We start from the raw sequence: 12,617 nt of genomic DNA, 5'->3' as shown, positions 1-12,617 counted from the left end.
TGTACGTCATGTTGACTCCGTTCAACGATTTCTCTACAGACCTTTTCTAAACTATAACGCTCAAATGAAACACAGGTGTTTGATGATGAGCTGTTATAATTTTCCTATTGAGTATGAATTGAAAAAATGCAAAGGTTCAGTTCAGCTAATGGTATGTAACAATTATTTAATTCAAAACATTTAATTATACGAACATAGTATCTTCACAAATATACAAATTACTCACGTTTAGTTTTCCTCGCAATTTAGCCTATTCTGTTTAGATACTTTAACCATATTTCTAGGTGGATTATTGATAATTTTTATTGTATCAAAAAAGGGAGACAATTCCAATCGAAAATTTTTTTGAAGGTAAATGCCTCCAAAATCAATCTCTGAAGCGCAAAAAAAATGCATTTTGGTGTGCACTGCAGTAAAGGCTTGTTGGATAGCTATTATTGCTAAGCTAAGCTAAGTCTAAAAACATATTCTGTTTTTTAGGTCAACTGTGACAGATATTTTTAAATAACTGAAAATTTGTATGAAAAATTAATGTTTAAATAGTCTGCATCGAACTAATCGAAGAATGTGCTTCCATACATTATAAATTTTTTTAAATAATTTTGCAAATGTAGTCTTTTGCTAATAGAAACATATTGCTGCTATAAAAGTTTTTGGAGATTTTTGTTCAATATTCGCTGTGAATTCCGAAGAATGTTTGAAAACATTTCACATATTAGTGTTCGAATAATCAAAGCAGATGTTAAGGTAGCAAATTCATTCTCAGTACTCGCACTGTCGGGACTATATGTATGAAAGTTCGGTATTTTGAACTTTCTGTTTCAGTTTGCTGTCGATCTATTCCGTTTTACGTTTGATGATTGTTTCCCTCTTGTGTGAGGCAAATGGCACAAAAAATAAATGGACGAAAAGTACTCTTGTTGACACCACACAGATTGCAAAATGGTTCAACACTAATGCTGGTTCGCAAAAAGTGTTCGTACTAAGCGGAACGCGAAGTAAACCTGTGTATGTTTTTGTAGTTATTATTATTATTATTATTATTGTTGTTGTTATTGTTGTTGTTGTTTTGTTGCCATAGAATAAAATTTGCAAAACTTTTTAGTTAAATATTGTCGAAAATTACTAAGACATTCTCAACCTATTACTGAGAATCGAAAGGCTTTTAGTTTTAACCGATCTTCTTTGAATGTTTTGCATCCAGTATGAAGTTTCGTTTTATTTTTTACGGGTTCAGTAGGAAGGTGAACAACGTGTGAAATGCAATAGGCAATATAATGCTTAATTCATTTCACTGAAAATTGAAATTATGGAAATCAGATTTAGGGTATATTAAAAAAAGTATTTTTTGAGAGAAGTTTGCTTTAATACAAATACAGTTTCACTTCACAACCACTACGGCTGTACTGCACATTTGCGAACTAAGCTGTGTCTCGTAGGTGTTTATATGCAACCAATCAGTTCTGCGAAGTCAAACCTAAATTATCAGTAAGAGATTTATATAAAAAGTGATATTCATTGAAATTTAAAAAGAACGGGAAGAAACCATCTGTTCGTTTTTTTTTCAGAACCTCAAACGGCTTATTGGTATATGGATAAAAAACGTTGGCATACGGGTAATTAAATCTAGCCTTTCTTCTCGAGCTCGATAGGACAGTACAATAAATAAAGCAGCAAAACCGGGAAAACCCTTCAGGGATAACTTTGTAACCAAGTCGCGTTTACGCAGGGCTGCACCGGTAATTACGTGCACAATTGCATGTTATCGGCACTTAATAGAAACTTCTATGCCTTTAATAGGTCCCTGACATTTTAAGTAGCATTTAGCCCTCGTAAAACACAATGTTATCGTGTTGCGGTAGCTTTTAAGGTTATCTCATGCTCCCGCTGCCTATATGCATGTACACGAGCTAGAGCTCTAGTGCCAACAGCAGTCTCGGCCGGTACTGCAAAAAATAATAAGAGAAACAATCGTAACGGCTACTGATTCATCGTAAGATTTCTCTTTTTGCTTCCATTTGCAGATTCTGAAACCGGTGAAATTCGTTCCGAATCAGTACGGGGATCGTTTCATTCCCCGACGATATGCCCGAACCAGTGCCAGCCGTTTCAAGGCGGAATGTAAAGCCGATAGAGACACCGATCTGATGCGTATGGTAATAGTTGACCCCCGCGTTGGCCTCTTATCGAAACAGACAGGCCTAATGGCAGTTTCGATTTATTTTCAGAAGGAACGGAAAGACTACTGGAAGTCCCACGCGTTTGCGGCAATCTTCAACGATATGTTCAACTTGAGTCCGGACACGGATAAGATTCTTAACTTTCGAGACGCCACCAATCAGGTTATTTGCAAGAAGCTCGAGATTAGAAAACCGGTACAGACTTATTTGGAGCCGACATACAAAAATGTGCACAAGTTAGATTGGAGTTGCAAGCCCCGCCCGAAGCCACTCTCGTTCATCGAGTCAGTGCATGATTTACCGAGAATCAAGGTGGAGTACACGAACATTATCGATTGGTCGGCCAAAGGACACATTGCAGCAATTTTCAGTAAAAAGCTGGTTATCTGGACTCCAAACACTGAGATAACCATTGCCTACTGTGCTCTACATACGACGGGCATTGCGTTCAACCCATCTGGAGATGTGTTAGCAATGGCTACCTTTTCTCTTTCGAGACCAGTTCTTCGCTTATTAAGCTGCTTTCATCCCAATGTAAAGGCTAATGTGTCAAGAATGAAAATCTTCGCGTATCTCGATACCGACATCAGCTGTTTGACCTGGGATTGTACCGGTCAGTATATTGCATGTGGCCTTGGCAATGGTCAGATAATTATCGTTCGTTCAAGTGACTTCGAGCACATAAACCGTGATGTCGCCGGTCAAACACACAGTGCGCGCGTAGTTGTGGTCAAATTTTCTTACTCTTGCAAGTACCTGGCCTCATCGGACGAATCCGGTCATTTGTACATCTGGAGCTGGAGCAACTGCCAGTTGAGCCCTCTGACGGTCTGGATTAGCAATGAAGAAGTGGCTCTCTTTGACTGGCACCCATGGCGCGAAGAGGAGATCATTATCGGTAAGATTAATTTCGCCGAGTAAACGGTGTGGATGTGATCGTGCTAAATGACTTTAACTTTATTAGCTGATACCGAACCCGTTACGATCGCACTGTTTCACGTGCCCAGTCGCAAGGTGCTCTCGTTTCATCGCCGGCGCAACGTGGACTGCTTCATTACGGCACTGGCGTTCAACAAGGTTTCCGGCGAGCTAGTGGTTTCCTATTCGTATCCTGGTAGGTACTAATTAAAGGCTATTAAATTTAAACGCTCTCTCCGATGGCGAAACACCACCAGAGGAATGTTTGATCGAGAAACGATAAGCTACGACGACCATGCGAAAGCGTCTTTTAGTTTATTCTGGTGCACCACTCCGGCCGTGACCGTTTTACGATATAATTGCAAAATTATATGGATTGATTTGGTGAGCATACCACAATCAGTGCTAATAGTGATTATTTTACTAAAATTGCAAAACGCCCTTTTTGATTTGCGTTGTTAGAAAATCGATTAGAAATACTTTTTAGCTTCATTTTTCGACTGTTATTTATTACTTATTTCATTGAAATTTATTACGAATCTATGAGCAAACTACTAATTTCAATGTTGAGTCAAAATTGACGATTTGTTTTGTGTGTTTGATTTGTTTTTACAAGCAAACGAAATATATAAGATGTTTATTTAATTTATTTAATATAATTCAGCGTTTAATTTTAATTGACGCTAATATTACATTAATGCGAGGCTTGTTGAACTTGATAATATCTGAAAATAATTGATAAGTAGTGATAACAAAAAAACGCCAATTACAGTTAAAATACGCTTTTCCAATATTAAAGAAAATTGAAGCAGATATAGAGTGGTTTCCCAATCATTGACAACATTCAACATTTCTATGTTCTGCTAGATGACATCTTGGAGACAAACAACGAACACCTACTTATAAGCTCTGCGAAATGTGTAATTTGTGTCACTAATCAACGATTTACAGGGTTTTTCTCTCATCTGTGGGGCAAAAATAGTCCATCAAATTGGTGTAATTTCCGGAAAAAGCGGCGGCGGAGGCGGCTCGATTCGGTGTAATCAATTATAATTTTAATATTGATTCACACAGGAGACCTAACCTTACCCAATGTCACACATTTCTGAAAATTTTCCATGTTTAACAGTAGTTTACACAAAAAAATTAGTATAGTAATAGTGATGAAAGCAATGTCAATCTTTTTCTCCTCAAGAAAGACTCCGATGATGATTTTGCTCTTGAGTGAGCATGCGTTCCAGTTGACAAGCTTCAATATAACAGCCATTTTCGATGACAAATAATCCAAGGGTGTAGATCTGTTCGAAACGAAACTTGCAATTGCGCAGACTAGTTGCAAGATTTTGAAATAAAACGGCGAGCTGCTCCGGTGGGTAGAGTGGTAAGGTTTCCTCAGGGGGGAGAGAAACATTGTTCTGTTGACATTGGAATCCTGGAGGCAAGTGCATCGATGGTCCATCTCGTTTTTCCGCCTTTGATGATCCAGATGTTGGAGCTTTCGGCAGTGGTTGTTGAGGAATTATCGGCAATAGATTAGGGATTCCCAATCGAGGAGTTTGCATTGGGTAGTTCTGGTCGTTGATCGCTGGGGGAGGAAGTGCTCTTCTCTTGGGTTGGTTTTTGGTAGCATTTTTGTTGCGAATTTCTATGTATTCCGCACGTTTTTTGCAGGTTCTATTTGTGGAGAAGTGATTCTCGTATGTTAATAGTTGAAAAATTTTTCTTTGATTTGATCCATCAAACATTCATCTAGTTTATGATTTTCATCACAATTGATACATTTGGAGCGGTTGAAGCAGTTTTTTGCTCCATGTCCGAAATTCAAGCAATTGGTGCATTGCGTCACATCACGGTGCACGGGTTTATAACGCTCCAATTCAACAATGATATGGAACTAAGCTTTTATATTTTTTAACTCATTTAGAGTTACAGAGCCTTTCTCTAAATGGATCAGGTAGAGTTGATCTCGATACTTGGTGTTTTCATTCTGTTTTATTATTTTATACACCGCCAGCGGTTTCAGTAGTTTTTCAGGTAAAGCTTACTGGGGCTCACTGGTCAGCATATCGGGTAAACCGCGCAGGACTACCTTTAATGGTTTAGTGGAAGGTATGCCTTGTGTAAAATATTCAAACTTCACTTACTTAAGATAATTTCGCCCTGCATTGTAATGAGATCTATTTGGAACGCCGATCTTGTACCCGTTTGTACACAGACGAACTGTTGCTTTTACGCCATGGTTAATGAGATTGCTGAGGTCCGTCCTTAGTGTAGGCGGAAAACCCTTTACGTAAAAGGGTGGCATTTTCTCCTTATTTTCTATAATTTAACCGGTAGATAAGTTAGAGAATTTGTTGTTTTCCAATAAACGTTTCCTTGCAGCCTCTTCGTCACCGTTGGCTTTCGAATCAGGATCAAGCTGCCGCTTTCCTGCGCCAGTACTGGAACGAACAGCGCGAGAGTAGAATCCAGAAGAGCTTGCGAGCGAATGAGATTATGTCTTCACTCAGAAAGGGCTAATCACTGAATGATCGATTTTCGACCACGGACTACCTCAAAATCGTCGTCCTTGCGCGAAAAACCCAAGTGAAAGTAAAGAGTTTTCCGTGTTGTTTTCAAATTTTGAGAAAACTTAATTTTTGAGTTGTTTGTGATTATCTCACACTGTTCAAAATATTATCCTAAATGCCTGATCATATTTTTGATGAAATAGTGAAAGAATCATGTTGCTGCCATTAATACAAGTCGAGATATTCACGATTAAGTTCTGCCCATTTTTTCATATGGCTAATTTTGGAAAGGCGCCCCATAGTAAAGTAAGTCGTATTCACGACAAAAAAATGTTACGCAATCCCCGATCAATCGAAGAAGGCTCTAACATTATTGTCATTCGCGTTTTCGTGACAGAAAAACTTTCTGACCCTATGTGCGGGGTTGGGAATAAAACCCAGACAGGCTGCGTGAAAGGCATCGCGCTGTACCCATATTCCGTTTATATTTTGGGGTTCCAGTTCATTCTTCACCTTATTTTCAAGATTCCGAAAGGGACCATTTGATTCAGAACAATGTTGCACATATTCTTCGTGTAACTAATTCATTCACCCTTCCTCGGTGCGAATATCCTGTCTCTACTCACACCCGTCTCGAATAACGTTGAACTATTCACTGCACGAAAGAGCGAAGGGTGAAAATGAATAAGCAATATTCCTAGAGAACCCGAATCTACTAATACATTGTTCGCTGCTGATTTACATCGTGCATGTTCGTTTTATACATTCGTTCGTCATGCGCTTATTTACTTTACTCTTCGAATTGGTTCGAACAGCGTCACTGCAATGATCGTTGGATTACATTCTTCGCGAAGCATTCTTCATCTAATAAATTCATCATATCTCGTGAGGTACTAGCAAGGAGGAGTGCTGGAATATGGTCCATCCCCACTTAAGACTATGGTACTAATACAGAAGAAAACGTCTTAATTTGCTTGTTTCAAAGACAGCACGAACGATCATCGCGAATTAGGTTTTGACGATGATCGCTGCATGAATATTCGTTCCTCATTTGCGTTAAGTCATTCGGGGGTATTTTCAATGCGAATAACAACTGCAAGGAATAGATCTTCACCATCTGAAACCATGGATCTAAATTTTAGTAGCTCTTGTAGCTCCCGACCAAAAGTGTCGCGTAGATGTTTCCATTTTTTCTTAGCATTTTCATCTAGAAATTTATTTAAAAAAGCATAGACTTTTTTTATGCACTTTTATTGATTGTAATTCCCAGTAATATCTAATGTTTTCGAACCCTCTATCCAAACTGATTCGATTAGAGCTTCGATATCAATCAAACTATCTTCTTCTACTGTGACGTGCATAATAAACTGAGCACAGCGGCTTCGTTGTTTGTCGCACCGAAAATCGCTTGTCACTATGCAATGCTTTGTGTTTGCTCTAGAATACATGCTAATTTATTGCTGAAAAAAATGAATGAAGTTAAGATCCTTTAATGTTCGCATTGCATCGCTTCGCGTCGTGTGTAGCGTCCACTCTGATTTCTCCCCAATTGGCAGATGACATGGTTTCAGTTACTGGACCCAAAGTTGTTGTTCTGTAAAAACTATTGCAAGATACCTTAGCTAACTTGTCCGTTTGGGCTGTTCATCAGGGTATCGAATTCTCTGCGGAGAAAACAGAGCTGGTGGTATTTTCAAGAAAGCATGATACCGCGCAGCAAGCATTCGGCACATACAATGAGTCTTGAAGTTCTGGCGGAAATTCTTCCATTGAAAAATCGCTTTTAGGAGCTTTCATCACGAATGCTAATAAGATGTGAGATGCTGAATTCTCTGGTTATTATTAACTTCAGTGAATGCACTTAATTCACAATTCACAACCCAGGCCTGGAGGGCCGAGTGTCATATACTATTCGACTCAGTTCGTCGAGTACGTAAAATGTCTGTGTGTGTATGTATGTATGTATGTATGTATGTGACAAATAATGTCACTTAATTTTCTCAGATATTGCTGAACCGATTTTCACAAACTCAGATTCAAATGAAAGGTCTTATGATCCTATAGACTACTTTTATATTTCATCCCTATCCGACTTCCGGTTCCGGAATTACAGGGTAATATGCACCAAAAATAGGAAAAAAATAGTCACACACGATTCTCAGGGATTGATGAACCAATGTTCACAAACTTAGATTCAAATGAAATGTCTCAAGGCCTCACACAATTTTCCTTAGTTTCATGCGCACTCAATTTTCTCGGAAATTTCTCAATCGATTTTCACAAACTGAAAAGCAAATAAAAGTTCTTGAAATTCTTTAAAAAATCTTTATGAAACTGATTCAGATCCGACTTTTGGTTCCGACATTATAGTGCGATTAGTGAAAATTTTCAATTTCATGAGCATTTTTTCACAAGCGATGGTGAAACGAGGTGCACATTTTTATAAAACTTAATGCTAAATTACACAAGAAATTAAAGAATCTAATAAATGGGTTTTTGATAGTATTGCGAGGCTGTATTAGCCACTTACTAAACGAACCGACTTCGGCTATGCTAGTTCCATGTTCCCGGTTCCAGAAGTACCGGAAATAGTGGTCTAGAACTCTAAAACGACACTCACTCATTTTTACAGAGATGATTTGATCGATTTCCACAAACTAAGGCTCAAATAAAAGTTCCTATAGTCTCAAAAGTTGCTGTTTAATTTCATCCGGGTCTGACTCCCGGTTCCAGATTTATAGGGTAAAGTGTTTTTAATCATTTAGTAATGCCAGGACTTTGCTTTAAAATAATGTGTCTGGAGATCGCTTATGTACATAAATTTCGGTGCGCTCTTTACCGGCGTTCTTAACAGACACGTAGAATTTTTCCACTGGAACTATCATTTTGAAGTATTTAAATAAAATTTGTGACTGTAACCGAGAGAAGATTATTGTGTTACAATTCTTAACGTTTACTGTCATGCCATTTCAGTCGCACATGTCTGAGACCTGCTAAATGTCCATTTCTAGAGCACAATAATCCACAAGACTTGTGATAGATTTTGAGAAGTGGTACTTCCTTACTTTGATTTGTAGATAACGTAAAACTCTTCTAAATTTGTAGGTCATATTAGTTTATGGCCATACAAACTTACTATTGCTGTACAGGAGGTGCTGGGGTCCACTAGGAGATTGATAGTACGTACCTACAAGCTCTCTCCGGACAGTACCAACCTAGATGCCGTGTGGAATTTGGCGGAAAAAAATGAACCAAGAATAGATCCACTGGGTTCCTGCTTTCATGTCGTAAAAGGCGACAACTGCAGGAGTTTCTTTTTCCTTTTAGTTATCAGTTATTTTCAATGTTTCACTTCTGATTACTCTATTTTACTAAATTTTCTCTTCATTCAACCTATCAATTTCCGTCTAGCTTCGCAGAAAAGTTTTATTTGGAATGTTTTCTTCTTCCATGTTATTGATTGTCTTTCAGGATTATAAATTGAATGATAAAAATCAACTATTTCACAAATCCGTTGATATTACAAAGTTGAAAACAAATATAACATATATCTGTATATTGAATACATAGTAAAAAAAACACTTGATATTAATATTTAGAACGAAAAATTAATATTTTTCTCTGTAGCCGACTGCCCAAATCAACCAATATAACCAATTGATAATTTTAATAAATTTAAAATAATAAAATAATGAAGCGGAAATAATACAGAATCAAGACGCACGTGATATCTGTTGACCTTTATTTGGTGATTTAAAATGATTTTATAACAACTGTTTAGAATATGTCAATGCAATGAATCAACTATTTTGTTTAAATCCTATTCACTCGTTTATTTTGTATCACGTCATTTCATTTATAAAAAAACAGGGAAGTTTCTATTCTTTACGCGATAGTATTGCGAATTTTTCTTCTGTTTCCTCGAATAAGAGCTGTGAATCAAGACTTCCCGGGACTTCAATATAGGATATTACTGAAACGTTCACTCGGGAAGTCGGTGAGTTTAGTGGTGCATCCGAGCATCTTGAAACCGGATCATACTGAGTCGCGCGCGAATAATACCAATACTGAAATTTTTACTAATAAATATTCTTTTTCCGTGACACTTGTGGAGTGCGCAGTAGTATATACGGCCTCTAATAACAACAAGTGTTGGACTATCAATCCCTTCCCATTCCTTAGACGATCTACGTTCGGGACTGGCCGGCGCCGATGAGTTCTGGGGTCACCAGAAGATGTACATTGAATGATGATTTATCAGTTCCAGGTCGAATCATCTAGAAATTCCCTGTACAATTTCAGGGGTGGTCGCTCAAGCTCAAGTTCAAACTTACTTTAGCTATACAGGCTTCGGTATCAGGTTCCGGAAGTAGCGGTCTAAAATACCAAAACAAAACTCACATCGATTTTTCAGAGATGACTTGAAGTTGAAGTGGAAACAGATAATAGTTCGAGGAGGCCAAATCAGCTAAACAAGGTGAATGAGCAAGTAATGGGAACCCTAAACCGTTGATTTTAACCAGCGATGCTCATGTACTTCATGTAAGCCCTTTCACAGTGATCTCGGTCTTTAATCGCTCCATTAATGCACACTAATACTTGCATTGAGGTAGTCCTCCGATAGTATACTATGACAATCCCGGAAAACCAGCATCATAATCTTTCTGACCCATTGGGCCTCCCTTCCAGGCACTTGTGCCGCTTCAAAGTACGACCTCAGTCCATTGTTGGGTATTCATTCTGTTCTCTGGCGTATAATAATGAATCCAGCCAAACATGTACTCGAAGTGCATTTGCGTTTGTATTTTTATTCCTAAATAAGTATATGCGGGATCCAGCGGTAGGATAACTTTCTTATCTAATCTTATTATTATTGTCGATTATTTTGCCCTGGATTTATCTTCCATGTTATTTAATTTTGATACTGTTTACTTCGCATCAATTTTTTTTGTCTCTTTTTCTTATTTCAAAAGGGGCCAGGGCTTCTGGGTACGTGCCTGAGACCAACCATTTTTGAAATATATGTTTTTAAAAATTTCCACGGAATTTCTGCTTTTACAAATGTAAAGCTAGAGTCAAAATCGTGAATTGATGATGCAAAGCATCTTAATGGGTCATGAAGAATGCAATGCAAAATTTGAGCCAAATTTAATAATCCAAAAATTTAACAACAAATCGCGATTTCCGCCGGAACGTTTCAGGAAAGGACGAGAGATACAACAATGCAAAATAACATTTTTTATTGATTTTTATCTATTCTCTTTTTCGTTTTTCGCAATTAGATTTTCTAATAATAATGTATTAACGAAAACTTTCGTAATTCTGTGATGTATAAATACAAACCTTCGTGATGCTTAATATTGCATGCTAAATTATTCCTTCGACATGTATCTCTGCAGCCGATATCAAGGGAATGATTTATCTTTTTTTTTTGTTTTGCTTACGTCTTCTTTCGCTCAGCTGGAAAATCACCAGACATGCTAGTGCTTGCCTCAATGGACCGCGTCGTGGACGTTATGGAGAATCACGAGGACGTTGTAGCGCACCTTTTCTGGAGTCCCGATTGCAAACAGTTAGGTGAGAGATATGCTATTTTTCATAAAACAACTGACTGAATACCGCAACACATACGGTACAAAAACTGAAATCACAAAAAATAGGTGGAAATATAGGCCAATGAATGGCCATAGTGTTGCTCATATGGTCACATATCATCATTACCTGGCTTGGGTCGAGATTCCTGAGCGTATGTTTTATTTCAGCAAGTGCCGGTTATGATGAGGCTCTAACTATTTGGAACTTTTTCGGGACCTCACCCACCAACAAAAAGCACAATTCGCGATCGTTATCATCCAGCCAGCAGAGAAATCGCAACAAGGAACCGATGAGTGGCTTCGACTATAGCTTCCTTTACAAACCAATCCGTTAGTACACAAGAAAATCAAAGCAACAACATGCATGTCACCGACGAAGGGAGGTAGAACAGCTAAAATCACAAACTCGCAAGGTGCAGCCGCGAGGGCCTCCACAGTTGTTTGTTTTTCTATGAAATATGACATGCTTACATGCTGCAACCCGCCCAGAAGCACCTAGAGCTCTCACCGTTTCATGAGGATACGGGGAGGGGCCTCCTGAACCAGCATCGGCTACTAATACCAAACTGCTGCTGCTTACGAGATGCGAGCTACTCGACTCCCGACACTGGACGTCGTCGTTACCGTCACCATATCCTTTCCCCAATCATCATGATTGTTTATATGCAGCGGCGAAATCTGGACTCGAAACACAGCGAAGGTAATTAAATTTAAAAAAATATAAATTCTAATTGAAAGCCACCCACGCGCGAACGTATAGGAGATATTGCACCTCACTTGTGCTGGCAGCCTAGATGTTTTCTGTTCGAAGCAGTCAGCGACAGGAAAATTTGCATACAAATGATATAAAGGTTGAAAATTTACATAACTGCATACATTTTTTACATCAAAGCGAACTCTATATTGGCGGTTTTTTTTCTTTTCGTTCAGCTGCATTTATTGATGACTTTCATACGGAAGGTAAGCTGACTTTGTTTTCCTATAGTTGATGCTATGATGGACTTTTCTTTTATGTGTTAAATGCGTTTTGCTTCTAGACAACTTGAGCAGCGTGTGTAATTTTGATTGTTATTAAACTAAATTGTTACCACAAACTATTATTTCAGGAGGAGTTCAATTCAAGAAAACAACTGCAATAGTTGTGTAGATTAAGTAGATACCTCAAAGAAAAGACAGACAGACGAACAATAAAAATTTTACCCCTGAAATATGTGCCTGTCGCAGTTCAGAAGCCGTGTTACATCTGGACCACTCCTCTTGTGCAATTTATGCAGCACATTTCTCAGTTTATCATCATTTCCTATATGCATTAAACATAAGGAATTAGTTGATGGAATTAATCATATCAAAATCATCTACTGTCAGCATGTATTTCTTCTCTTATAAACCAATGCAAGCTCCAAATGTATGCAAAA

The 12,617-nt window shown here is 38.1% G+C and overlaps 1 protein-coding gene across 1 annotated transcript in view; it reads left to right on the top strand.

Annotated features, from left to right (window-relative positions):
* LOC131436128 (protein cortex) overlaps positions 1-11,990 on the top strand; it is a 147,379-nt gene extending 135,389 nt beyond the window's left edge. The window contains exons 2-6 of the mRNA XM_058604633.1: positions 2,025-2,156; positions 2,229-3,078; positions 3,145-3,294; positions 11,069-11,185; positions 11,371-11,990. Coding sequence (XP_058460616.1) covers positions 2,025-2,156; positions 2,229-3,078; positions 3,145-3,294; positions 11,069-11,185; positions 11,371-11,537 — 1,416 coding nt within the window. The 3' untranslated portion in view covers positions 11,538-11,990. The remainder of the gene's footprint in view (positions 1-2,024; positions 2,157-2,228; positions 3,079-3,144; positions 3,295-11,068; positions 11,186-11,370) is intronic.
* Positions 11,991-12,617: the final 627 nt, after the last annotated feature.

The sequence above is a fragment of the Malaya genurostris genome, chromosome 3, assembly GCF_030247185.1.
Source record: "Malaya genurostris strain Urasoe2022 chromosome 3, Malgen_1.1, whole genome shotgun sequence".
NCBI lineage: Eukaryota > Metazoa > Arthropoda > Insecta > Diptera > Culicidae > Malaya > Malaya genurostris.
The sequence above is the reverse complement of the archived record's forward strand: the minus strand, read 5'-3'. Positions and strand labels throughout refer to the sequence as shown.